The following is a 22,263-nucleotide window of genomic DNA, read 5'->3' as shown; positions in this document are numbered from 1 at the left end:
TATTGACCAAATGCCTGTCTGCTCCTGATTCTGCTCCTGGGTTCTGTCTTCTGTTGTGTCTCTGAATCACACCCAATAGCCCTCTGTCGTAATTACTAGGGTTTTGTAATGGGTCTTTATGTTGTAGAATAGTAAGAAGCTCGGAAAATCCCAGGAAAAGTGTAATCAGGAAACTAGCAGTTTGCAGCCACCTAGTAAATCCTATCTTCCCTAAACCAAGGACAACAAAGAGCCCTCGCTAGTTTGGCTCAGCAGATAGGGTGTCGGCCTGTGGACTCTGAAGGGTCCCGGGTTCGATTCCGGTCAAGGGCACATGCCCGGTTGCAGGTTCCAGACGTGCTGGAGGCAGCCAATGGATGTCTCTCTCTCCTAATCCCTCTCCTCCTCCCTCCCTTCCACCTTTTCTAGAAAATCAATGGGGAATAAATACCTTCGGGTGAGGATTAACAAGTAAAGGGGGAGGGATTTATACCTATTTTTGCAATTAATGTCGGCCATGCTCTTATGATCATTCGTGCTCATGGCTGACATGCTTTAACTGAGGACCCCCCTCCCCACCCCCCTCCACAGAAGCAGGAACAGGAAGGGGTCAGGACGCCGAGGAGTGCAGACGGTTTGGCTACAAAGCCGCCCGGCCGTTTCCAGGCGGGTCCCCGGTGGCTCTCGCGCACTTCCGACGCCCCGCCTGCCCTGAGCATTGCTGATTGGCTGATCTGGCCCAGCGCGAGGCCTGCCGGGAGTTGTAGTTCTTGGGACTGGGCTGGGGATGCCGGGAAGGTCCCCAGGTCCCAGGCTGGGATCGGCGGTTGTGCTCGCTCCGCACGGCTGGCACCATGTCCCGCGTGTTGGTGCCCTGCCACGTGAAAGGCACCGTGGCGCTGCAGGTGGGCGATGTGCGCACCTCCCAAGGCCGGCCTGGCGTGCTGGTCATCGATGTCACCTTCCCCAACGTCGCGCCCTTCGAGGTAAGCCAGCCCCTTGGGCGACCGTGGTTCCCGGGCTGGACTGACCTGGGAGCTCGGGCGTGCCCCGGCGCTGGGTCGGTTACAGGAAGCTTGGCGCTGGCCTCGCCCTGGCGCCTCAGTCAGCCATGTATTCCTTCCTGCAGTTCACACACTCACTAGGAGGCAGCTTCCTGTGCCGTTCTCTGCGCCATCTCTCCCCAGGTCCAGGGCAGCGCTGGCCGGGAAGGGCCAAGGTGTAGGGCAGGTGTTGGAAATACAGTTGTGAGCCCAGTATAGGTGAGGCCGTTTTGTCCTGGGAATCAGTGGACAATGAGTGACCCCCAAATCTGCCTCCTGCGCATGCCTGCAGTCTGCTCAGCAGGATCTCCCCAGTGGCTCCAGCTGCACTCCCACATCCGCTGGCACAGTGACCGACCCCGCAGGACTTCAACACAGAGGATCAAGTCCGTTTTCTTTTTCTTTCTCTTTTTTTAAATATATTTCTTATTGATTTCAGAGAGGAAGGGAGAGGGAGCGAGAGAAAGAAACATCAATGATGGGAGAGAACCATTGACCATTAACCGGCTGCCTTCTGCACGCCCCACACTGGGGATGGAGCCCACAACCCGGGCGTGTGCCACGCCGGCCGGGCTAAAATCCGTTTCTGATGGCCTGGCATTCAGGGCCACTTTGTGTCTGTGCCTGCCTACCTCTCAGCCCTGTGCACTCCCCGCAAGCCGCTCCTTAAGTATGAGCGGGAAGTCCTGATGCAGGAGGTCTGGGTGGAGCCTGTACACGATATGCACGTAGTTTTAAACTCCCTCGGGTGATTCTGATGAGTGTCTAGTGATGAGAGCTGCTGTGGCCAGGCATTCTCCTTGTTACATCCTCTCCCTCTCTCGGTCCACTGGGTGAGCTCTTCCCCTTCAGGCCTCAGTGTCCACGTTCCGCCCCCTCCAGAGTTAGGGCTCCGACCCCTGGCAGCATCCTGGGTGTGGCAGTTGTGGTTATGCGACCTCCTCACTTAGGCTGTGCGCTCCTTTAGGAAAGGGACACCGAGCCTCAAAGGGTGCTGATCAGACTGGTAGCAGGGGACGTTCCTGAGGGGAGGAGGCGATGGCGCCTTGGAGCCGCTCTCAGGCCCTGGGCCCGGGTCTCATTTGTGACCGCGGGCTGTGTGTGCTGCAGTTGCAGGAGATTACGTTTAAGAATTACTACACAGCCTTTCTGAGCATCCGTGTCCGCCAGTACACCTCGATCCACACACAGGCCAAGTGGGTGACCTGCCTGCGGGACTACTGCCTGATGCCTGACCCCCACAGCGAGGAGGGAGCTCAGGAGTATGTATCGCTGTCCAAGCACCAGGTCAGCTGGGACGGGGCATGGCCAGGGCAGCCCAGCTGGGGGCTCGCTGGGGGCCTGAGAACTGGGCTAGGATACCGGAGGGATGAGGGGGGCAAGGCTGTGCTGGGCTGTGGCTCTTGGGGAAAGGCCTCGAAGGGACCACTGTTCTTTCCCAAAGGCCTGGCTCAGCTTGGCTCACTGCCCGTTGGGAGGCCCCTGGGTAGTGAGCTGGGGCTCGCTGGGGCCTTGTGTGTGTGTCAGATGCTGTGTGACGTGGCTAGAGTGCTGGAGCTGCGCCTGATCCTGCGGCAGCCGTCGCCACTGTGGCTGTCGTTCACCGTGGAGGAGCTGCAGATCTACCAGCCGGGAGCAAAGGTGAGGGGCTCGCTCAGCGGCGGCCGGCCTTTCCCAAGGAGGCTCTGACGTGGCTGGCAGAGCTGCGGGTGGGGTGGGAGTGGGGAGCTGGGGGTGGGGTGGGAGTGGGGAGCTGGGGGTGGGGTGGGAGTGGGGAGCTGGGGGTGGGGTCGGAGTGGGGGGTCAAGATGATGAGACCCCGAGGGAGGCCCTCATGGAAGTTAGCCAGGTGGGCAAGTTGGAAGCTCAGAAGAGGGAAGCTGGGTCCCCATAGCCCCTGATCTCTGGGGCCACCCCTCTTTCAGAGCTGGAGATACTCTGTTCCTTGTGTTCCTGGGCCTCCTTCAGATCTTAGGGGGTCTGACAGCCCTCTGGGCCTTTGTGGACCCCTGAACAGGCTTTTCTCAGTGGTCAAGGCTCCCAGGGCCTTGGACACTGGTCCCAGGACTCTCCCCCTCTCCCTCCCTCTTTGCTTTGCAGAGCCCCTCCATGACCTTTCCCAAGTGGCTTTCCCACCCAGTGCCTTGTGAGCAGCCCGCGCCCCTCCTTGAGGTAAGCCCTCACCCCGGGTAAGAGCCGCGTGCGAATAGCGCTCATGTCCAGGTGGGCCCGATCTGCAGGAGCCTGGGGCTGACCTGGGGCCCCGGCCACGCTCTGCCATCTTCCCGATCTCCCTCCTGGAGGTCCATGGGTTTGAGGTCTCTCCGTGTGGGGCTGCACATCAGGAGCTCCCCCTGAAGGCACTGCTGGGGGAGACCCCTGGCCACTGACCCCTCCTTCCGGAGCAGGGCCTCCCGGACCCCAGCAGGGTGTCCTCGGAGGTGCAGCAGATGTGGGCGCTGACAGAGATGGTCCGGGCCAGTCGCACCTCCAGGAGGATCGGCCGCTTCGATGTGAGTGACCGAGTGCTTCCCTCTGCTCGGCCCCCGTGGCCCTGAGCCGGTCCGGGTCAGCTCTGATGGCTTCTGTGTTGCAGGTGGATGGCTGCTATGACCTGAACTTGCTCTCCTACACCTGAGCCGTGGCTCTTACCCGAGACGGTGACCTTCCGGGCCCCCCGGGCCGACTTTGGGCCGTCAGAGGCCGAAGTGCTTTCCCGCTGCATCCCGAGTGCTGCCTGCCTGCCCGTTCTGCCTGGGCCACGTCCACAGAGTCAAGATTCTTGGGGCTCACTGCGCCGCTTCAGCATGAGCGCTTGGTGTGGGGTACACTCTGTCCTCACCTGGCTGCGACCCGAAACTCCTCTCCCCGCCCTAACGACACTCCAGTCCCACCTACTAAGAACCCCTGCGTGCCCTGGGCCCCTCCTGCCATCTCGCATACCGCTGCCTCTGCTCCCTGCCCTGAGCGCAGCGGGCCGGGTGCCCTCCCAGCACCGGCCCTGTCCAGCCTCGGGCGACTTTTACAAGAATTTTTAGTTTCTCTGAGCCAAACTGACCACGTGCCAGGAAGCAAGACCTCCAGTGCTCGGCGTGGCACTCAGTCTGAGCCCCAGGGAGAAGCGGGAGCCCTGGTGCCCTTCGTCCCCTTTGTGTCGCGCCCACAAAGAGGCATTCCCTGTCCGGGCCCCTGCTGCCTGCCTGGGAGCAGAGCCGGCGCCGGGCCCAGGAGCCCTGTCTCTGAGCCGGCCGTGGATGTGTGTTCAAGTGGGTCTGCCCCCCTGCCCGAGCAGGAGCCTGTGGCCAGGCCGGGGCCTGAGAATGCGCCCTGGGACCTGCTTGCCATCTGACCCAGCCCCACGCACATCCTCGTCCCTTCTCCCAGCTGCCTCCTCCCAGAAGTCATAAGGCGGCTGCTGCCCTCGTGTGTGTGTGTGTGTGTGTGTGTGTGTGTGTGTGTGTTTGTGTGGCTCCACAGCTTCCCGGGAAGGTCAGCCACCTGGTGGCCCCCTCTTCTCTCACTGCAGGGTTCTTACCGGTGGCCCCTCAGCTCCGCGTACTTGGCTCTCTTCAGCTGTTGCTAATGAAGCAGGACCCCGCACAGGGCCCAGTGTGCAGCAAGATCAATAAATACTGTGGAATGCATGACTGCTGGCTGCCTGTGTGTGCCCAGGGGGAGAGCTGGGGACCCCCTGTGTGGCCAGGTTCCTGTGGTGCCCCTGGCTCCCTCCTGTGTCCTCTCCATCTTCCCCCTCCTCTCACTTGACCTTATTCTTCTGATGTCCGGTACATGCCATTCAAGCCTCGCAGCCCTTTGTCTGAACTTTGACCCCTGGGGGCTGGGCAGTCAGCAGGGGGAGGCCCGGCCCTGGCTCGGATTCTGAGCAGCGTCACTGGCTGGCACCTTCCCCCCGCCCTAGGCTAGTGGAAGCGCCTCGGGCTGTTTTTCTGCCCCGGACTCCCTGTACCCGGTGAGCTGAAGCCCCGCCTGCCCTCGGGGCTGCCCACCCCGCTTCTGATCCCCTTTGTGGGAGAGAGACTGGCTGGACCGGGGTCCAGACTACATCTCCCAGCGTGCCTGCCAGTGGCCGCCTCGGGGCGTCGGCCGCGCGGTCTCCGGTCTCCGGCCACGATGCAGCGGGCAGCGAGCGCGGCGGCCCACCTGGGCTTCCGTGGGCAGGCGCTCCCCCGGGCCCCCGGCCGTGGGCTCAGCGGCTCGCAGGTGGGACGGAGGGTGCCGGTGCGCGGTGCCGATCCCGGAGGGCGGGGGCCGGCGGGCCCTGAGCCGGCCGCCCCGCAGGACGCGCTCCGCAGGACGCCGCTGCATGACTTCCACCTGGCCCACGGCGGGAAGCTGGTGGCCTTCGCGGGCTGGCGGCTGCCGGTGCAGTACCGGGACAGCCACGTCGACTCCCACCTGCACACGCGCCGCCACTGCTCGCTCTTCGACGTGTCCCACATGCTGCAGGTGAGCCGGCCCGGCCCCAGGACGCCGCCCTCCCGCGGCGCGCCCCGCCCGCGGCTTTGTGCTGGGACCGGGCTCCCCGCCCTCGGAAGGCCTGGAGGCCTCCGGTGTCGGCGACTGCCGGAGGGCTCCTCTCTGCCTCTGCGGCCCGCCCCGCTCACTGGGGGGCCTGGGGGCCCGGGGTTTCCCGCCGGCACCCGTGTTTACCCACTGCCCCGGGCATTGGGTTGGAAAGGGAAAGGGGGTATTTCAGGAAGGTGCTGGGCCCTTTCAAATTCCCTAGCCTCCCCCAGGGCACCCCCTCCTCGGTCGGGGGGTCAGAATGGGGGACTTGCGCCTGCAGAAGCAGAACGGGGCACTGGGCGCGTGGGGGTGGGCCTTGGGGGCGGGGAGCACGCTCCGGCCAGTGGCTTCCCGACTATGTGGCTATGCAGTGTCCAGTGGCTATGCAGGGTCCTGAGGCGTTTCTCCTGTTCGTGTGTTTGTCTTCTTCTTTTGTTTGTCCTGAGGCTTTTGATTTTTTTCTCAGACCAAGATACACGGTCGTGACCGGGTGAAGCTGATGGAGAGCCTGGTGGTGGGCGATATCGCAGAGCTGAGGCCAAACCAGGTGGGCCCTCCGGTTCTGCCCACGGGCGCTCTCAGTCCCGGCAGCAAGTCCTCACTGGGGGCCTGGGGCAGTGAGGGTCAGACACAGCTTTGCAGTCTTGGGGGATGGAGTCCCCGAGTCACGTCCAACCCTCTGCAGAGATGGGCCTGTCCTGTCCTGTCCTCCCCACCTCGGGCTGGGAGGCCAGAACCCGGTTCCGGTCCTGTTCTGTGACCTTCATGCGTCCAGCTCCTCGCAGTTCAGGTGCAGTCCCTGAACCACAGCCTCCACCACCCAGGGGCTTGTTAGGGGTACACTCTCAGCCCCACCCCGGCCTTCTGGCAGAGCCGGCATTTAACAAGGTCCCGCATGACTCTCAGCCTCGGCTCCCCCGTGCGGCGGCCACGGCAGCCTCAGCACTTTTGGGGCGCCAGCACGTGAGGTCATCGTATGGACTTGGGAGCTTTCTGCCCCGGGATTGGAGCACGGGCTGAGTCGTCCCGGGTTTGGGTGGGATAGAGCAGCAAGTCCTAGGTGTCACGGATTAAGTGTGAGATGGGGCTCTCAGTACTGAGAGGGCCCCAAGGTGAGGAAGGAGTGGAGATGTTCTCAGTGCATGAGGATCAAACACCCTGGGCTCACCCTGGCTGGTTTGGCTCAGTGGGTACAGTGTCGGCCCGCGAACTGAAGGGTCCCGGGTTCGATTCCGGTCAAGGACACACGTACCTAAGTTGCAGGCTCGATCCCCATCCCTTGTCAGGGTGTGTATGGGAGGCAACCAATCCATGTTTCTCTTTCTCCCTCTCCCTTCCACTCTCTCTGAAAATCAATGGAAAATGTCCTCCATGAGGATTAACAACAAACACATCTGGGCTCGGGGAGGGGCCTGGGTGCACACCCACCCCCCCCTCCTCCACCCCCCCGCCCTGTGCTGAGGGTTCGTGAGTTTGTGGTGGCTGAGTGGCCCCGGGTGTGTCTACGTTTGACATTGGCCTTCTGGACCTGGATGCACAGTTCTCCGCTCTGGTGCTAGGGGACCCTGTCGCTGTTTACCAACGAGGCCGGGGGCATCTTGGACGACTTGATTGTGACCAACACCTCTGAGGGACACCTGTACGTGGTGTCCAACGCTGGCTGCCGCGACAAGGACCTGGCCCTCATGCAGGTACCGCCCCGTCTTCCTTGTTCACAGAGTGGAGCAGGGCAGCCTGGCAGGGACAAGGGGCTCCGTCAGCACCTCTGAGCGAATGAGCAGCAGGCCCGAGTGGCCCGCCCTGGAGCATGCCAGGTGTCACCGGGCGGTGGGAGGTGAGGATGGAGGCGGAGCTGGTGTTAGAGCCCGCAGACCCGGGCTTGGGTCACCCCTGCCATTTACACGACCTTGTGAGGTGAGAGCCAGCCTCCTCTACCGAGCGTGGCGGCGCCTGGAGATGGTCCTGGACACCGACGCGGTGCTCTGTCTTCCCGTCAGGACAAGGTCAGGGAGCTGCAGAGCAGGGGCAGCGACGTGGGCCTGGAGGTGGTGGACAATGCCCTGCTCGCCCTGCAAGGTGAGCAGCCAGGCGGGGTTGGCGTGACCTTTGCCTCCTGGCTTCCTGGGCTGCGGAGCAGAGGCCGCAGGAGGGAGGGGTGGGCCGTGGGGGTTGAGTGCACGTTCTGAGCTGGGTGCCATGCCCTCCCCCGCCAGCCCCGCGGCTCTGGGCTGCGGGGCAGGAGCATCTTCCTCCGCCTGCGGTGGAGACCGCTCAGGCTCGGCTGGCCCCGGGGAAGGGCTGCCGTCCAGCTTTGGGGCGCTGGACTGGACACTTAGTCACTGGCTCCCCGGCCCAGGCCCCGCTGCGGCCCGGGTGCTGCAGGCCGGCGTGGCGGACGACCTGCGGAAACTGCCCTTCATGACCAGCGCCGTGATGGAGGTGTTTGGCGTGCCCAGCTGCCGCGTGACCCGCTGCGGCTACACCGGAGAGGATGGCGTGGAGGTGGGTGAGGAGTGGGGGCGGGCGGCGGTGGACTCGGGCCAGCAGCCCACCGCCCCCGGTGTCCCCGCAGATCTCGGTGCCAGCGGAGGGGGCGGTCCGCCTGGCGGCCGCTCTGCTGGCAAACCCCGCGGTGAGGCTGGCGGGGCTGGCGGCCCGGGACAGCCTGCGCCTGGAGGCGGGCCTGTGCCTCTACGGCAGCGACATCGACGAGCGCACCACGCCCGTGGAGGGCAGCCTCGGCTGGACTCTGGGTGAGCGGGGTGCTCCCGGGGCGGGACCCTGAGGTGCAGTGGCCGGGACCACTCCCGGGGCAGCCTGGAGCCAGTGACCGCCTCCCGAGCCTCACCCCTGAAGGGCCCGTGGCTTCACCCGTTAGACGCCGAGGCCCTCGCTTGGCAGGCTGGGGGGCAGCGTGGCCTCGGGGGGCAGGGGCCGTGGCTGGGGGGGGAGGAACAACGCCCCCGGGAGCCCCAGCGAGGGGCCTCCATGTAAGGATGGCACTCGGGGCCCCGCGGCCGGGCCTCCCGCTCAGGTCTGGTCCCGCTGCAGGCAGGCGCCGCCGGGCGGCCATGGACTTCCCGGGGGCCGCGGTCATCGTTCCTCAGCTGAAGGGCAAGGTGCCGCGGAGGCGCGTGGGGCTCACGTGCGAGGGGGCTCCGGTGCGGGCACACAGCCCCATCCTGAGTGTGGAGGGCACCGTGATCGGTAGGTGGATGGGGCCGGGGAGCTCCTGTGCCTTCCCGGGAGGGTGGTGCTGACAGTCTCGCCCACACAGGCGCTGTGACCAGTGGCTGCCCCTCGCCCTGCCTGAGGAAGAACGTGGCGATGGGCTACGTGCCCCCCGAGTACAGTCAGCCGGGCACCCCGCTCCTGGTGGAGGTGCGGCGGAAGCAGCAGGAGGCTGTGGTCAGCAAGATGCCCTTTGTGCCCACAAACTATTACACCCTCAAGTGAGGATGGCTGGGGCGGGGCCTCCACTGGAGGGCATTCCACAGGGTTCGTCAGGAAGCGGAGGCAGAACACATGGGCAGGCGGCGAGGGTGTAGGCTGGCTCTGGTTGTCTGGTTGTGGGTGGGACACACCACCTATACCCCCTCAGCCTGTGCCACTTCAATTTCAAGACCGATTTCTCAGTGACGGACCCGCTCACCATGTCCTGTTTCTGCCCACGCTCCCGCGGACCCACTCCTGCCTGCTGAGGGCTCTGAGCAGCATCAGCTCTGGCATTTCCTCTCTGCCTGGTGCTGCCTGTGCCTCAAAGGCTCACCTGTGGGAGGACCGAGCCTGCCCGACCTACCTCACCATGGTTCTCACACTTCAAGGGGCATTGCCTTGGGCAGTGCCAGTCACCTCTGGTTTACTTCCCATGAATGCAAACTGCTGCCTCCTGGGCAGGATGACTCCTGACTCGGAGGTTTGGCTCAGTAGGGCTGCTGCGCCTGAGGATGGTTGAGGGGCACAAGTTGGCCCAGCCTGCTGCCCGGCAGCAAGCCAGCCGGGCTCACCCCAGTCCTGAGCCCCGGGCTGTTGGAGGGCAGGCTGGGCCTCCTCCTGGGCTGACCTGTGCCCCTTGGCCTATTACTGGACTCCGCTGACTCCTAAAAAACATTAAACGAGCTTCCTTCCTTCTTGCTTGCCAGAGTCCAGCTTCACTGTCCTTTGCCCACAGGGCTCCTGGGGTGCCAGCCCAATGCTTGCCTTCCTGGCCTCTGAGACAGGCTCAGTGGGTTCCCCTGGAGAGGGGCAGGTCTAGAAGAACTAACGGGTTAGTGCCCGTGTTGGGCACCCCGCACTACTTTAAGGAGCTGGCATCAACCCCCCAACTTTGCAAGTCATTCAATTCTGGGTGCTGAGGGGCAACAGCCCTGGGGTATTCTCTCCCCAGTGTCCCCTGTGCATGCATGCCCTTGTCCTGCTGAATAACCACACAACTGATGCACTTCCATGTTTAATTAGCCACATCCTCAGTTGAGCCTCGAGTGGAATGTGAGGCCCCGACTCTGTGTGGTGGTGTCAGTGGGTCACCTGGGCTGCCGAATCATCACCCCGCGGCAGCGGTGTCTCTGCAGCTCGGCACCCTGTGCAGAGGTCTAGGCACAGGCTGCCAGATGGCCATGTGACACCGACAGAGGGGCAGGCAGACGGGCCGGAGGGAGACAGGTCTAGGCCACACGGCCTTCGGGAGCTGGCTGTGCCACCCCTCCCTGTGACAGGCCCCCGGGCCTAGTTGGGAAGTGGCAGGCCTGCCTCGCCTGTGGCTCTGCCCTCTTCGAAGTTCTTGGGGGCTGAGATGGCGCTAGAGGGGAGGACCTGAGCCCGCGCTCTTAGGATGAAGCTCCTGTGGTTCCAGGTCAAGACGGGAAGTGATGAGGCTGCGGGTGGGGCTGCCTGCGCTAACTGCTTAGGATCCCTCGGAGGGGCAGGGGACAGACCCCCCACCCCGGGGGCACTTAGCACCTCAGTGTTGGGGGTGGGAAGTCACCCTGCAGCTCAGCCTCTTTCAGCACCCAGCTTCCCTCCAAGGACAGAGGAGGAGGAGGATGCTCAGGGTAAGACAGTGTCCACAGCCTGCTCGCACCTGGAGAGCTCGGATGGGACCGGAAGGTGGGTGTCTGGCGCCTCCATGTCTGGATGGTGCCAGCTGCCCCTGCCTTACTTACACGTGAGTGGCCAACTAAGCACCCACAGGGTATAAGGCTGTGTCCAGGCCAAGATTCCTGGGTCCCTGCCAGCACAGCAAAACCAATTTCAGAAAACCTAGGGCTTAGGTGAAAAGACTTCCCTTACAGATCCCAGGGCGTCAACCTCAGGCTTCGTGAGGGACAACTCCCTGTGGGTCACCCCCAGGGGGATGGGAAGAGGGACAGGAAGTGGACTGCTGGCCTTCCTCACCCCGAGAGCAGCAGGTCTTCTCTCCTTAAGGCACCAGGTCAGGGGGAGGCGAACTCTTTACTGGCCCAGTGCCTGGGGCGCTGGAGGAAATGCCAGGGGCAGAGGGGGCCCAACTCCACAAGCACTGGGGTACTCCTTACCCCCCACCCCAGACCCCCCTGCAGTCATCCCTGGGGTCTGAGCAGCAGGAGAGCCCAGTGTGGGAGCCAGCAGACCCGGTGATGTCCCTGGAGACCCTCTGCTGCCTTCCCCTTATTCTCTGTGGGTTTTGAGAGGTTCGTTTGCTGCCGTTTCCCTAAAGGTGATGGAGAGAAGAGAGCGGGTTATTGGCGGGCAGCACCACAGCCCCTGAGGTTGGTCTCCTGCTGCTTCTGGGGCTGAGTGGAGCTCAGTGAAGCCACACACACTACAACCCAAACCTCTGCTGAGCTCCCACAGCCCACACTGGGCCCACCCCTTCCCCCGACAGACTCGTTCTTCCTGCTGGTCCCCACCTCAGGATGGCACTTCCATCCATCCTTCCCCATTTGCCCAAGGAGAGAACCTGGCCAGCGCAGGTCTCCTAATTGGCCCCTTGCCCTCTCTAATTGGACCCCTTTATGCACTTGCCACAAAGCAGGCAGATAGAAGAGCAAATCAGATTAGCCATGGCCCGATCGTGACTCAGTCCTTCAATAGCTCCCAAAAGTCTAGGCCAGGGGTGGGGACCCTTTCTCCTGCCCAGGGCCATGTGGATATGTATAACACCTTTCACGGGCCAACAAAATTACCAACTTAAAAGTCAGCCTGCTCTGCTTGGTCAAACACTTAATGAACTCACCCCAACGCGTGGCAGGCCCAGACGTTCCCCACCCCTGGCCAGGGCTTTGCGGTCCCTCCGGGCCTTCAAGTTTGAGCTCCAGCATCACAGCCTTGTCTGTTCCTCCAATAGGTCACCTCGTTCTTGCCTCTGGGCCTGTTCTAGCCATTGTCTTTGCCTGGTGCGCTTCAGCACTCCCCGGCCTTTGCCCTCAGCTTAAGTGTCTCTCTTAAGAGAAACCTCTAACCACCTTCACCCCTGCACTGCTACCCCCCCCCCCCCCAAATCTCTGGCTCCCCCTGTAAGCAGGGCCTGGGTTAACCTTGTTCTCGGGTCCCTGCCAGGTGGTAGGAGCCCAGAGATTAGCTGAAAGAATGCCCTGATGAATGAGCTCATGTGTCACAGATGAGCAGGTTGATCCTGATGAGGCCAGTCAGTGCACGGACCCGGTCTCTCCAGCCGAGGGGCTTGCAGGGGAGTGCAGTCCAAGGCACTTGCCATTTCATCTCTGAGATGGTGAATGACACGGTCCACCCCGCAGGGTGCTGAACAGCAAACTGACTTCCGACATCCTCGCCACCTGAAACCTGAGCTCTACTTGCTGACCCTGGAGCTTCCGCCAAGGCCACTCAGCTGGAGGACTCCTACCCCGAGAACTCCCCTCGCCGGTCCCCAGCACAGGAGTGTCCCTCTGATGCCTGGGAACAGATTTACTCACCACGAAGGGAAATGCGTGGAGCCATCGGGTGTGGATCCGTTCTGGCCGCCCAGACCTGGGGGCAGGAACACATCCAGAGCTGCAGCGGCCGAGGTGGGGGTCTGAGCAGGCCTCGGCCCAGGCAGGTTACAGGCTAGTGGTGTTTGGTGGAGAGTCTGGTGGGGGCCCTAAGGGACTAGTGTTTGTCTGGTGAGGGTTCAAAAGAAGAGGTATAATGTGATGGGTGGACTACTGGCGTTTCTTGCGTGGAATGGTATGTTGGCGCGGGTCAGAGGAGAGCGTTAAGTTGCGATACGGTTCTCAGGGGACCAATGGTAGTCTAAGGGGGTTCTGGGGAGCCCAACGGTACATCCCGCGGGGTGTGAGGGCGGCCAGTGCACGGAGGTTGGCGGGGGCCTCACCTGGGCGGTGGTACAGCCCGGTCACCGTGCTCCCGTAGAACCCCCACGCCAGCTGGATGCACAGGAGACTTAGCACCAACCACAGCAGCAGCAGCTTGAAGAGGGTCACACGCATGTCCTGCGCCTCCCACTCCCGCAGGAACTCGCTGCCCAGGGCGCCCAGAGCGCCCAGCGCCGTGGCCGGCAGAGCCTGCAAGGCCTTCCCAGACCAGGACTCCGCCATGACGGACCCGCGCCCCACCCGGAGGGCTGTCACCTTAGACCCCACTGCGCAGGCGTCCGGTCTTCCGGGGCCAAGCCCGTTGGGCGCACGCGTAAACCGAGGCAGAACGAGCCCAACTCGCCTGCGCGCAGAGTTGGCAGTTTGGGAGGAGTAGCAGGACCGCGCACGCGCACCAAGCACCGCCCCGCTCGCTTAAAGGCCTGGTGACTCCGGGAGCACAAAATAGCAACCAGGTCTTTTATAGCCCCCGAGTTCCCGTGATGCCTCACGCGGCGGCCACGATTGGTCAAGCGCCCGGCTTGGAGGGCGGGGTCGCTCTCCCGAGCAATCGTGGCTGGCCTGGGAGCGCGCGCGCGTGCGCGGGGCCACGACCGAGGCCAGGCCGAGCCCGCCGGGCACACGGGGGCGCGCACGTCGCTCCCCGCCCGCCTGCGCCGCCCGCCCTCGCTCGCTCGCTCGCGCTCCCCGCCCGCCGCCCGCCGCCCGCCGTCCTCCGTCGGTTCTCTCGTTAGTCCGCCGCCTCCTCAGCCGCCCGCCCTAGTCTCCGAGCTTGGGACACGCGGACCGGCGTCGTCGGCGCAGAGAGGCCGGAGTCGGAGCGTCTCCCGAGGTGAGTGAGAGGGTTTCCTCCTAGCGCCGCGGCGCCCCGGGCCCGCCCGCCCCGCACTCTTCCGGCCGCCCGCCCGCCCGCCCGCCCGACGCCCGGCCGCGGCCGCGCCCCACCTGCTGCTCCAAGCTGGCCGCCCCGGCCCCTGACCCGGACTCCGGGCCCTTTTCCCCGAAGCGGCGGCTCCGCCCGCCCAGTTCCCGGAAGCGCGCCGGCGGCCTCCCGCGCCCCTTCCCCCGCCCGGCCGGGCCTGGCGGAGCCCAGCCGCCCGCCCGCCGCGGTCCCGGGCGCTTCCCCTCTCTCGGCCCGCAGGGCGGGGGCCCCGAGCTGGGCTGAGCAGCCGGCCGCTGCCCAGCGCGCGTGGCTGCTGGAGTTGAGATGGGAAAGAAACTCTTTACAACTCCATTTTGTCTTTTACATTCAACGTGAAACGTGAATCACCGGTTTAGGTGGGGTGAAGTCCGGTTGTGTTTTGGGTAGGTTTTTTGTTTTTAATGCAGTATTCTTAGAGGTTGTGTAAGGAACACAGTACTGAAACCTGGGGCTTAGGGTTCTTCAGTACTGCAAAGAAGGGGATTACCCACTGAAGCCATGTTTCATGATTTCAGTAATTTAAACTATGCCTCATCGAAATAGTGTTAATTTGCAACTTTGCTTAGTCTCAGTTACTGCCTTGACCAGGCATCCCCTGAGCATCGTCCTCGGTCAGCAGCTGGACCAGCGCAGGGCGTCCTCGGACAGGAGGGAGCCCCGTTTGCACGCAATGGACTTGGTCGGAATCACGTTCAGTAGTTGGTGGTGGGAAACGGGCGTTCTTTTACCCTCCGAGTTGGTTCCACTTGTGTTTTCTTAGTGGTCCTGATTAAAATTATTCTTTTTTACATTTGTGTTTATTGACTTTTAGAGAGAGAGAGAGACATTGATTTGTCCCACTTATCCATCTATTCATTAATTGTTTGGTGTATGCTCCCTGACTGGGGGTCAAGCCCGAAACCTTGGCTGTCTGGACGCACTGGCCAGGGCCTGATTTAAAACGTGAACCTCTGTTGGTGACGTGTTTGCTTCCTTTGTGTCTAAGGCAGCCTTTTGAAGTAACTTGCAAGTGTGTAATCAGGTGATATTCCTCCCTGCCAGATCTGAATGGGGGGAAAAATACTTTTTAAAAAATGTCTTCCATGTTGTAGAGGGTGAGACAGTTTCAGCCGCTGAGTGCTGCACACCCGGCTGTGTGACGTGCATGTACGTCCCTTTAGACATGGCTACATTGGTAGAGAAGTGGTTCTGGGTATTTGACACAGTGGCATTGTTCAGTCTGAGTGTACAGGACGCGCTCTTAGTTGTGAAGGATAACTTACCGAAGGATCGCTCTTGGTAAGTTGTCTCTGGAGGAGTTCCGTCTGCTGTCCCGAGCGCTGGTGGTTCTGGGGACGTAAAATATATCCGATGGAACTTGCTTTGAGTCACAATCTGATCCTGGATTTACAGCTTCTGTTCTCATAAAAATCTGCAGTGGGAGGAAGAAGCGAGGAAGAATGCGACTTTTTCGTAGATCCAGAATTTGGGACCGGAAAGGAATCTTCAGGATTCAGAGCCCAGCCCCATCTGCAGATGAGGAAATTAGGTTTCAAAGGCTTAAGTACATTTCTTAAGTCATGTCTAGTCAGGTACAGGCCACAACTATTTTGCTGTAAGGGGTTCTCTGTGTACTCCCAAGCAGCTTGCTTAGAATCAGCTAAAACTCGGGCCTTAACAGCTTATCCCCGTGTTTTCTCCGTTTGGATATTGCTGATTTTACACATGTTGGAAAAGTCTGAAGATCTCGTTTTCCAGACAAATGTCAGTTCTTTAAGGCACTCTCCTCTCTGTAACGGGTGATCCTGTAGCAGCTGATCGAAATAGATAAATGAATGTATACCCGGTCCCTGCCTCGTCCTGGCTTGAGGCTTTGGGTCTGTTGAAGGACCAGCTTCTTCCACAGGGAGTCCCAGGCTTCCCTGCTCCAAATGCAACATAATTTTTAATTTTTAGGTCAGGCCAAGATGTTATCGGGCAACTTTGTGCTCATTTGATTATTGATTTTGAGATAGAATGGGGAGAAACTACATGTATCATGTAAATAGTTCCTTGTGTGTATGGTGGTGGCTTTGTTGGAGTATTCTCATGGTCCTGATTCCTTTTTTGTCAGTTACCTTCTTTTCAAAGCTTATCCTGGTCACGTGGGGTTGTAAGTTGTTCGGAGAGTGGAAACAGGTAGATCTTCAGGTGGTTCCTGTCTGTGGGGTGGAGTCCAAGCAGTGACAGGAGGAGGAAGTGGTTGCTCCTTTGGGTCTTATTTGTCCCAAAGCTGTGAGGTTTCTGTTAGCTCTGTCAGAAGAGTGATAGTTCAGCTTCTAAGAGAACCATTTGGGCTTGCTGGGCTTCTGTAGACAGCACCCTGGGTTCAATCGCATTATGGCTGCTAGTGATCGTGATAAATGGTACAGACTTGCTGCATTTGAATCACATACTTGTCGTTTTAAAAAGTCCCCAAGTATTTCGTCTTCCCTTGCCACTCGGTTTATTCCTTTAAGCACCTAGCCAGTGGAACTCAGTTTGCCTGTTCCCACACATTAATGTAACCACATTTTAAACTTGTGTTGATGTGTCTTACTATACTCTGGAGTATTTTGGGGCCATGCTCACTGTTAAGTACTCGTGGGATTAATACATGAAAATTTCCAAAACAGTTTAAAGTTATTAATTACTGTAAAATTCTTATTTCAAGTGTTTCTATTTCAAGTGATTTATTTTTAATCTGGGGCTGTAGTAATAAGTGACAGCCTTGTATGCTCATAATTATGGTAGTCATGTGACTGAAAATCAGATAGGCATTGAAGCTGCTCATTTTGGGTGTTGGTCTGAATTTATTGGCGCTTCATCCAGATGATTCTGAATACATATTTATAGCTAATAATCAAAATATGAGAGATACACTCTGTTAAATTGCAGCCACTTTGCAGTTTATACCAAATTGAGCTTGATTATTTTAAAGAGGGTTGGTAAAGTAAATATATTTAATAAGCACATTTATCATAGTATCTTAATATTCAAGTGAAGGGAAAGAGGAGAACATAAGTAGTCAGTGAAATAGGTTTGGAGTAAAGAGAAAAGTGAGAGATAAAATGAAATTAGAAAGATGGCAGGGACCAGTTCATGTACAGCTTTTAGAACATGGGAAGTTCTTCAGGTTTGTTCTGAGATGAGAAATTAGATTTTTTTCTTTTAGCAGGGGAATGTTATGATCTGATATTAAACAAATAAGTGGCTAGAATTGTTCATTGAGGGTAGGGGGAGATCTGACTTTAATAAGCTAATACTAATAATTTCTGACAAAAATATCAAAGATTTCCTGTTATTATTTATTTCCTTGACCTATTTTTTTTTAAGCCATTGACTTTTCTGACAGTTGGACTTTGGCCTGTGGTTTCTCTGTAATGCCTGTCTGAGAAAGGAAATGCAGTTTGATAAAGCAAGTCATTAAAGTGTTTCTGGTAGTCCAGCTGGTAGGGATGCAGGTGTTCACGGTTAAATTCTTTTAACTTGGCTGTGTGTTTGAAATTTTTTATAATAAAAAAGTTGGAAAATTAATTTACATAGGATTTATCTGCTTTTGATATTTGCTTTTAAAAGGGCAACATTCATTTATAATGTCCAGAAAACAAGGTTGTTTGTGTACATTATGCTAAGTGAAGGATGCCAAGACTTGTATAAATGTGATACATTTTTATGGTATGTCGATTAAAAATTAAATTTTGCACTTTTTTCCTCTCTTGAATTCTAAATTACTTCGCGGAACTTTGGGCAAGCCCATTTACATATTGTATTTTTTCTTGTGAAATGAACAGACATAATTCCTGCTTTTTTAAATGTTTTTATAGTGCCTTTCGTCTGAGAAGTTCAAGGCACTTTGTAGAACTTCTGCCACAGGCCGCGCGTGGGTCTTGCAGCACATTTGTGAGGTATGTAAATAGAAGCCTCTTCCCTTCTCCTGTCTGTCCCCATGGACTAAGATGATTACAATGTACTGTATGTTAATGTAAATTCTAGGAAAATGTGGTGTATCACTACTAATGACTTCCTTCTCCACCAGTCTTAGAGCTGTATCTTCTCCCGCAACTCTTCTCTTGGGTCTTATGCCTCTACCTCTCCCTGAGGTAGTCCTCTCACTTCCTTTTTCTCTAAGAAACGTTTCTTCCTTAGGTGAAGATACATTTCCTGACCTCTTTCTTAATCTTTAAGGAGATGGACTCAGCATATTGCACACACACTTCTCTTACTGTGGACCGTTCGTCTCATCCTGTTTTTCAAGTCTAAGGTTTTTTTTGTTTTGTTTTGTTTTTGTTAATCCTAAATACCTGAGGATATTTTTCCCATTGCTTTTCAGAGAGAGTGGAATGGGGGGGTGGGGGGGGAGAGAGAGAAACATCAGTGTGAGAGACACATTAGGGCGGAGATCAATCCTGCAACCTCGGCACACCCCTCCACCTTTGGTGCGCGGGCTGACGCCCTAACCACCGTGCACACTGGCCAGGGCTCATGTTTAAGTTTTCATTCTCTGGATTGCGTAGTTTGGTCATCTTACAGTGAATCGCAGCCTGTGCTGTGGGTACGTCCCATTATCAGTACAAATGAACCAGTGAGAGAATGAGAGACAGGGCCGTCCTCACCGGAAGAGCCAGCAGTAGCAGTGTCCTGGCTTGCAGGGGGCAGTGTTAACAGCAGGTGTAACAGCCCATCTAGCAGCTGTTCCCGATATCTTAAACTGATTACCGATAGGGAAATAGGGTTTTAATTTAATGGACGCCGTAATGAGTGTCCTGGTCTGGTACCATTTGGACCACCTTTTCTTGTTTTCCTTGGATCTGAGGGCTCTCTGAGTGGGAACATTTCCTAAGGTGATTCTCATTTGATGAGATGTGCCGCATGACAGGGAAGGCATATGATGGCAGTGGAGTTGGTTGGCTTTGAACTCGCCTTTGGTACCTGAGGAATGGCCAAGCTAGTGTGTACTTTTTCCATTATTTACTCGTTAACAAGTAGTTATACAGAATAGCTACTGTATGCCAGGCGCATGTGCCCTGACCGGGCGTCGAAGCTGTGACATTTTGGTGCATGGGTCAATGCTCAGCCATTGAGCCACACCAGCTGGGCTGATTTGGTAGTTATGTTTGTTGTATGCAAATTATACCTTTAATAAAGGCGAGTAATGAAAACAAAACACACACAAAACTTTAGAGTTTTGTGTTTAGAGTTCTTTGTGAAAAAGTTCTTTTTTGGATGAAGTCTCTTGTTTAACTTCTCCAGTTATTGAGAAGGATGCTCTGTTTATCTTTTGAAGGTCTTAAGTTCAGAAAAGAAAGGCAATAGAGTATATTAGGTAAGATCATGGACTCAAGAGAGGCTGACAGTTAAGTACTAGTTCATACACTTGATAGCTTATGACTCTGGATAGTAATGTGACCCAGTGTAACTCAGTTTCCTCTTCTGTAGAATGGGTGGTAATGGAGTGCTGTGAGGGATCACAGATCTTGGGGGCAGGGATTGGGGGAGGTGGAAGAGGGCAAAGGGGAAAAAGGAAATAGTTACACATCTTTAATATAATTTGGAAGAGGTTTTGTTTGTTTGTTTTTGGTGTGGGAGTAGTGTCCTAAGAATTAAGTCTTGGGGAAATATAACCGAGCTCACTACTGGGTCACTGGTGCTTAGGAACAGTGGTTCCCAAACTGTTGGTATCCAATTCCCAAAACTGGAAACATTTTGGAAAGTTGTGGGTTTTTTTTAATACGCTTTTATTGATAGGAGAGAGTGTGGGAAGGATAGGAGGGAGGGAAAGAAGGAGAGAGAGAGAGAGAGAGAGAGAGAGAGAGAGAAACATGGATCAGTTGCCTTCCTCACACACCCTGACTGGGGATTAAACCCGCAACCTGGGTATGTACCCTGACTGGGAATCAAACCAGTGACCTTTTGGAGCCTGGGACTATGCTCCAATCACCACACCACACCACACTGGCCATGGCAGAAAGTTTTGTGTGTGTGTGTTTTTTTGTATTTTTTTTTTTCATTATTCACCGTTATTAAAGGTATACTTTGCATACAACACATATACTCATTTAAATAGTTTGGCAGTTCCTTCGTTATTAAATAGAGAACTACCGCTTGGCCAGCACGGCTCCGTGGCTGAGCATCAACCTATGAACCAGGAGGCCATGGTTCAATTCCTGGTCAGGGCACATGGCGTGGGTTGCAGGTTCGATCCCTAATGTGGGGTGTGCAGGAGGCAGCTGATTGATGATTCTCTCTCATCATTGATGTTTCTCTCCCTCTTCCTCTCTGAAACCAATTTAAATATATATATATATATATATATATATATATATATATATATATATATATATATACATATCCTACATAATAAAAAGGCAATATGCAAATTGCATCACTCCGCTACGCCCACGATTGGGCCGGCGGGGGGCGGGACTCAGGGTGGCCGGCGGGGACTCGTGAGTCCCCGTTCCCCGCTCCTCCCACAGGCCTAAATGGCTGGCACTGCAGGAGGACCCATGGGGCCTGCGGAAGACGCCGGTGGCGGCGGAAGACACCGGTGGCCGATTGCGTGGCTGCTGGCACCAGTTTTCCTCTGGCCACCGCCCCCCATCGGAGCGCCTCCCGAGTCCCGCCCTCAGCCTTCAGGAGGCGCTCCGATCAGCGGGTGGCCAGACGAAAACTGGTGCTGGCGGAAAACTGGTGCTGGCAGCCAGGTGAAGGAAAGTCTATTGCACGAAACTTCGTGCAACGGGCTTCTAGTATATATATATAGAGAGAGAGAGAGAATTACAATATGACCCAGCAATTCCATTCCTAGATATATACCCAAAAGAATTGAAAACAGGCACTTGAACAAACACTTGTACATAAATGTTCAAAGCACTATTCATACCCAAAAGGTGGAAACAATCCAAATGTCCACCAACAGGTGGAATAGTATTCAGCCCCTTAAAAAAATGGAGCACTGACCCGGCCACACCATGGGTGGGCCCTGAAAGCATTATGCTGAGTAAAAGAAGCCAGAGACCAGGGCCACATGCTGTATGATTTCATTTACATGCAGGGTCCAGAATAGATAAGTCCATAGAGACAGAGAGCAAATTGCTGGTTTTGTCAGGTGCTGGGGGTAGGGGGAGTGGGGTGTGGGGGCTGCCTGCTTAATGGGTGTGGAGTTTCTTTTGTGCTGATGGATTTGGACCTAGGTAGTGTTGGTGTAACATGCACAACATTGCTAATGCACTAAGTATCACTGAAATTGTATACTGTAAAACAGTGAACTTTATATTATGTGAACTTCACCTCAGTTAAAAAAAGGGAAATTTTAAATAGATGTTCAGTCCCCGCCCTGAAGAGGTTCAGTCTTCTATTGTGGAGGCTTGAAGAATAGAGATGGTGGTGCGGAATGCATGGTGCCTAGCTGTGCATTGTCAACGCCGACACACTCCAGCAGGGCATTGGGTACTTCAGTGGGGTCGCCTCTTAGTTCACTCTTCTCTGCCGGGGGCCGTGCCGTGGAGAGTTAGGCTGCACAGAGACATCCTGGTCCTGTGCATCCATGTGAGGTTAACCTTGGGACAGAGGCATTTGGAGGGGGCTGATAGGAGACCCGGAAAGTATGTTCCCTCAGGAGTGTTTCCTGCCCTTCCCCCTCCCAAGGAATTGAGGTCTGGGTGCGTCTCACTTGGCATTCTATTGGAGGCTTTGTCACTCCTCTGCCCGCCTGTGTGTGCCTTAGGCACACGGCTCCATCTCCAAGGCCCTGAGCTGGCATCAACCCTTGGCAACTGCTCCATCAAGATGGCCCAATAACCCAGGCTCACGCTCATTATGAGCACGACAGATGGTGGTTGGAGCCTTTTTGCCAGAGGTTGCCTATGTATTTGTAAATAAATGGCTTTATGTTTTCAGTTTAATTTCCCGCTGTCTAATGGTGTTTCCTATGTGGCGGGCACTGCTCTGGGTGTGGGTGAACCTGGAGTTGATGGGATAGGTTTCTGCCCCCTGCACTGAAACAGTTTAAATCCAGTGGAACCTCATTTCTCACACTTAATTCATTCCGGAAGGTTGTTCGAAACCTGAATCATTTTTCCCATTAGAAATAATGTCAATTGAATTAATTCGTTCCAGACCCTCAAATGATTCCCTGTTTTAACTTTTCTTACGTGTCTATTGTACTGTTTAATCTTTAAATAAACACTTTAAAAGCAAAAAGGACATGAAAGGTAAATGAAAATTTAACAAAAAGGAAAGGAAATGTACAGTAAGAGATGAAAATTTAACAATAATTACAAGCAGCAACAAAGGCAATAAAATACAAAAATATTCACAGCATAATATCCTGAGATTTTAACAGTGGTAAACTGACTCATATTCCCGCATTCTGTCCTTTGTTACCTGAGTGATGCGTGACTGATCATACAGGTAAGGTATCAGCATAGAAGGGTTGTCAGGTTGAGAAGTGAATTGTTTGAGATGGGAGACGTTGGAG

At 56.4% G+C, this 22,263-nt stretch overlaps 4 protein-coding genes across 5 annotated transcripts in view; 3 read left to right on the top strand and 1 right to left on the bottom strand.

Moving 5' to 3' along the window:
• The first annotated feature begins 663 nt into the window (after positions 1-663).
• Positions 664-5,039, top strand: NICN1 (nicolin 1, tubulin polyglutamylase complex subunit). Its single transcript, XM_079795752.1, has 6 exons — positions 664-965; positions 2,133-2,309; positions 2,550-2,663; positions 3,123-3,194; positions 3,431-3,535; positions 3,619-5,039. The coding sequence occupies exons 1-6, from the start codon at positions 834-836 to the stop codon at positions 3,658-3,660; spliced, it is 642 nt and encodes a 213-aa protein (XP_079651878.1). The 5' UTR covers positions 664-833; the 3' UTR covers positions 3,661-5,039.
• Positions 5,040-5,142: 103 nt separating this feature from the next.
• On the top strand, positions 5,143-9,679 carry AMT (aminomethyltransferase). Of its 2 annotated transcripts, XM_079795751.1 has the most exons (8): positions 5,143-5,489; positions 6,016-6,096; positions 7,109-7,240; positions 7,547-7,625; positions 7,906-8,051; positions 8,122-8,302; positions 8,601-8,756; positions 8,827-9,679. In XM_079795751.1, the coding sequence occupies exons 1-8, from the start codon at positions 5,154-5,156 to the stop codon at positions 9,003-9,005; spliced, it is 1,290 nt and encodes a 429-aa protein (XP_079651877.1). In that variant the 5' UTR covers positions 5,143-5,153; the 3' UTR covers positions 9,006-9,679. The 2 variants fall into 2 exon arrangements, with proteins under 2 accessions (XP_079651877.1, XP_079651876.1); XM_079795750.1 differs by having other exon boundaries at positions 7,906-8,302.
• Positions 9,680-9,986: 307 nt separating this feature from the next.
• TCTA (T cell leukemia translocation altered) lies at positions 9,987-13,413 on the bottom strand. Its single transcript, XM_079795754.1, has 3 exons — positions 12,862-13,413; positions 12,461-12,515; positions 9,987-11,238 (listed from the first exon to the last, which is right to left on the bottom strand). Exons 1-3 carry the CDS (start codon positions 13,082-13,084, stop codon positions 11,196-11,198), a joined length of 321 nt encoding a protein of 106 aa, XP_079651880.1. The 5' UTR covers positions 13,085-13,413; the 3' UTR covers positions 9,987-11,195.
• Positions 13,414-13,543: 130 nt separating this feature from the next.
• RHOA (ras homolog family member A) overlaps positions 13,544-22,263 on the top strand; it is a 30,149-nt gene continuing 21,429 nt past the window's right edge. Inside the window, exons 1-2 of the mRNA XM_079795753.1 lie at positions 13,544-13,694; positions 17,609-17,689. The gene's annotated coding sequence lies outside the window, so the exon portion shown is untranslated. The remainder of the gene's footprint in view (positions 13,695-17,608; positions 17,690-22,263) is intronic.

This window comes from Cnephaeus nilssonii (assembly GCF_951640355.1).
Source record: "Cnephaeus nilssonii genome assembly, chromosome: 17".
NCBI classification, from domain to species: domain Eukaryota; kingdom Metazoa; phylum Chordata; class Mammalia; order Chiroptera; family Vespertilionidae; genus Cnephaeus; species Cnephaeus nilssonii.
Note: the sequence above shows the minus strand (reverse complement) of the source record. Positions and strands in the feature narration are given on the sequence as shown.

What these genes read in the sequence shown, in the direction of transcription:
- NICN1 (XM_079795752.1), top strand. Translation starts at nt 834, where the DNA reads ATGTCCCGCGTGTTGGTGCCCTGCCACGTGAAAGGCACCGTGGCGCTG. An exon ending in CCAACGTCGCGCCCTTCGAG is followed by an intron (nt 966 to 2,132) that starts GTAAGCCAGCCC and finishes TGTGTGCTGCAG; the next exon opens with TTGCAGGAGATTACGTTTAA. An exon ending in TATCGCTGTCCAAGCACCAG is followed by an intron (nt 2,310 to 2,549) that starts GTCAGCTGGGAC and finishes TGTGTGTGTCAG; the next exon opens with ATGCTGTGTGACGTGGCTAG.
- AMT (XM_079795750.1), top strand. Translation starts at nt 5,154, where the DNA reads ATGCAGCGGGCAGCGAGCGCGGCGGCCCACCTGGGCTTCCGTGGGCAG. An exon ending in ACGTGTCCCACATGCTGCAG is followed by an intron (nt 5,490 to 6,015) that starts GTGAGCCGGCCC and finishes TTTTTTTCTCAG; the next exon opens with ACCAAGATACACGGTCGTGA. An exon ending in TGTGGAGGGCACCGTGATCG is followed by an intron (nt 8,757 to 8,826) that starts GTAGGTGGATGG and finishes TCGCCCACACAG; the next exon opens with GCGCTGTGACCAGTGGCTGC.
- TCTA (XM_079795754.1), bottom strand. Translation starts at nt 13,084, where the DNA reads ATGGCGGAGTCCTGGTCTGGGAAGGCCTTGCAGGCTCTGCCGGCCACG. An exon ending in CGGGCTGTACCACCGCCCAG is followed by an intron (nt 12,516 to 12,861) that starts GTGAGGCCCCCG and finishes TCCTGCCCCCAG; the next exon opens with GTCTGGGCGGCCAGAACGGA. An exon ending in TCCACGCATTTCCCTTCGTG is followed by an intron (nt 11,239 to 12,460) that starts GTGAGTAAATCT and finishes CATCACCTTTAG; the next exon opens with GGAAACGGCAGCAAACGAAC.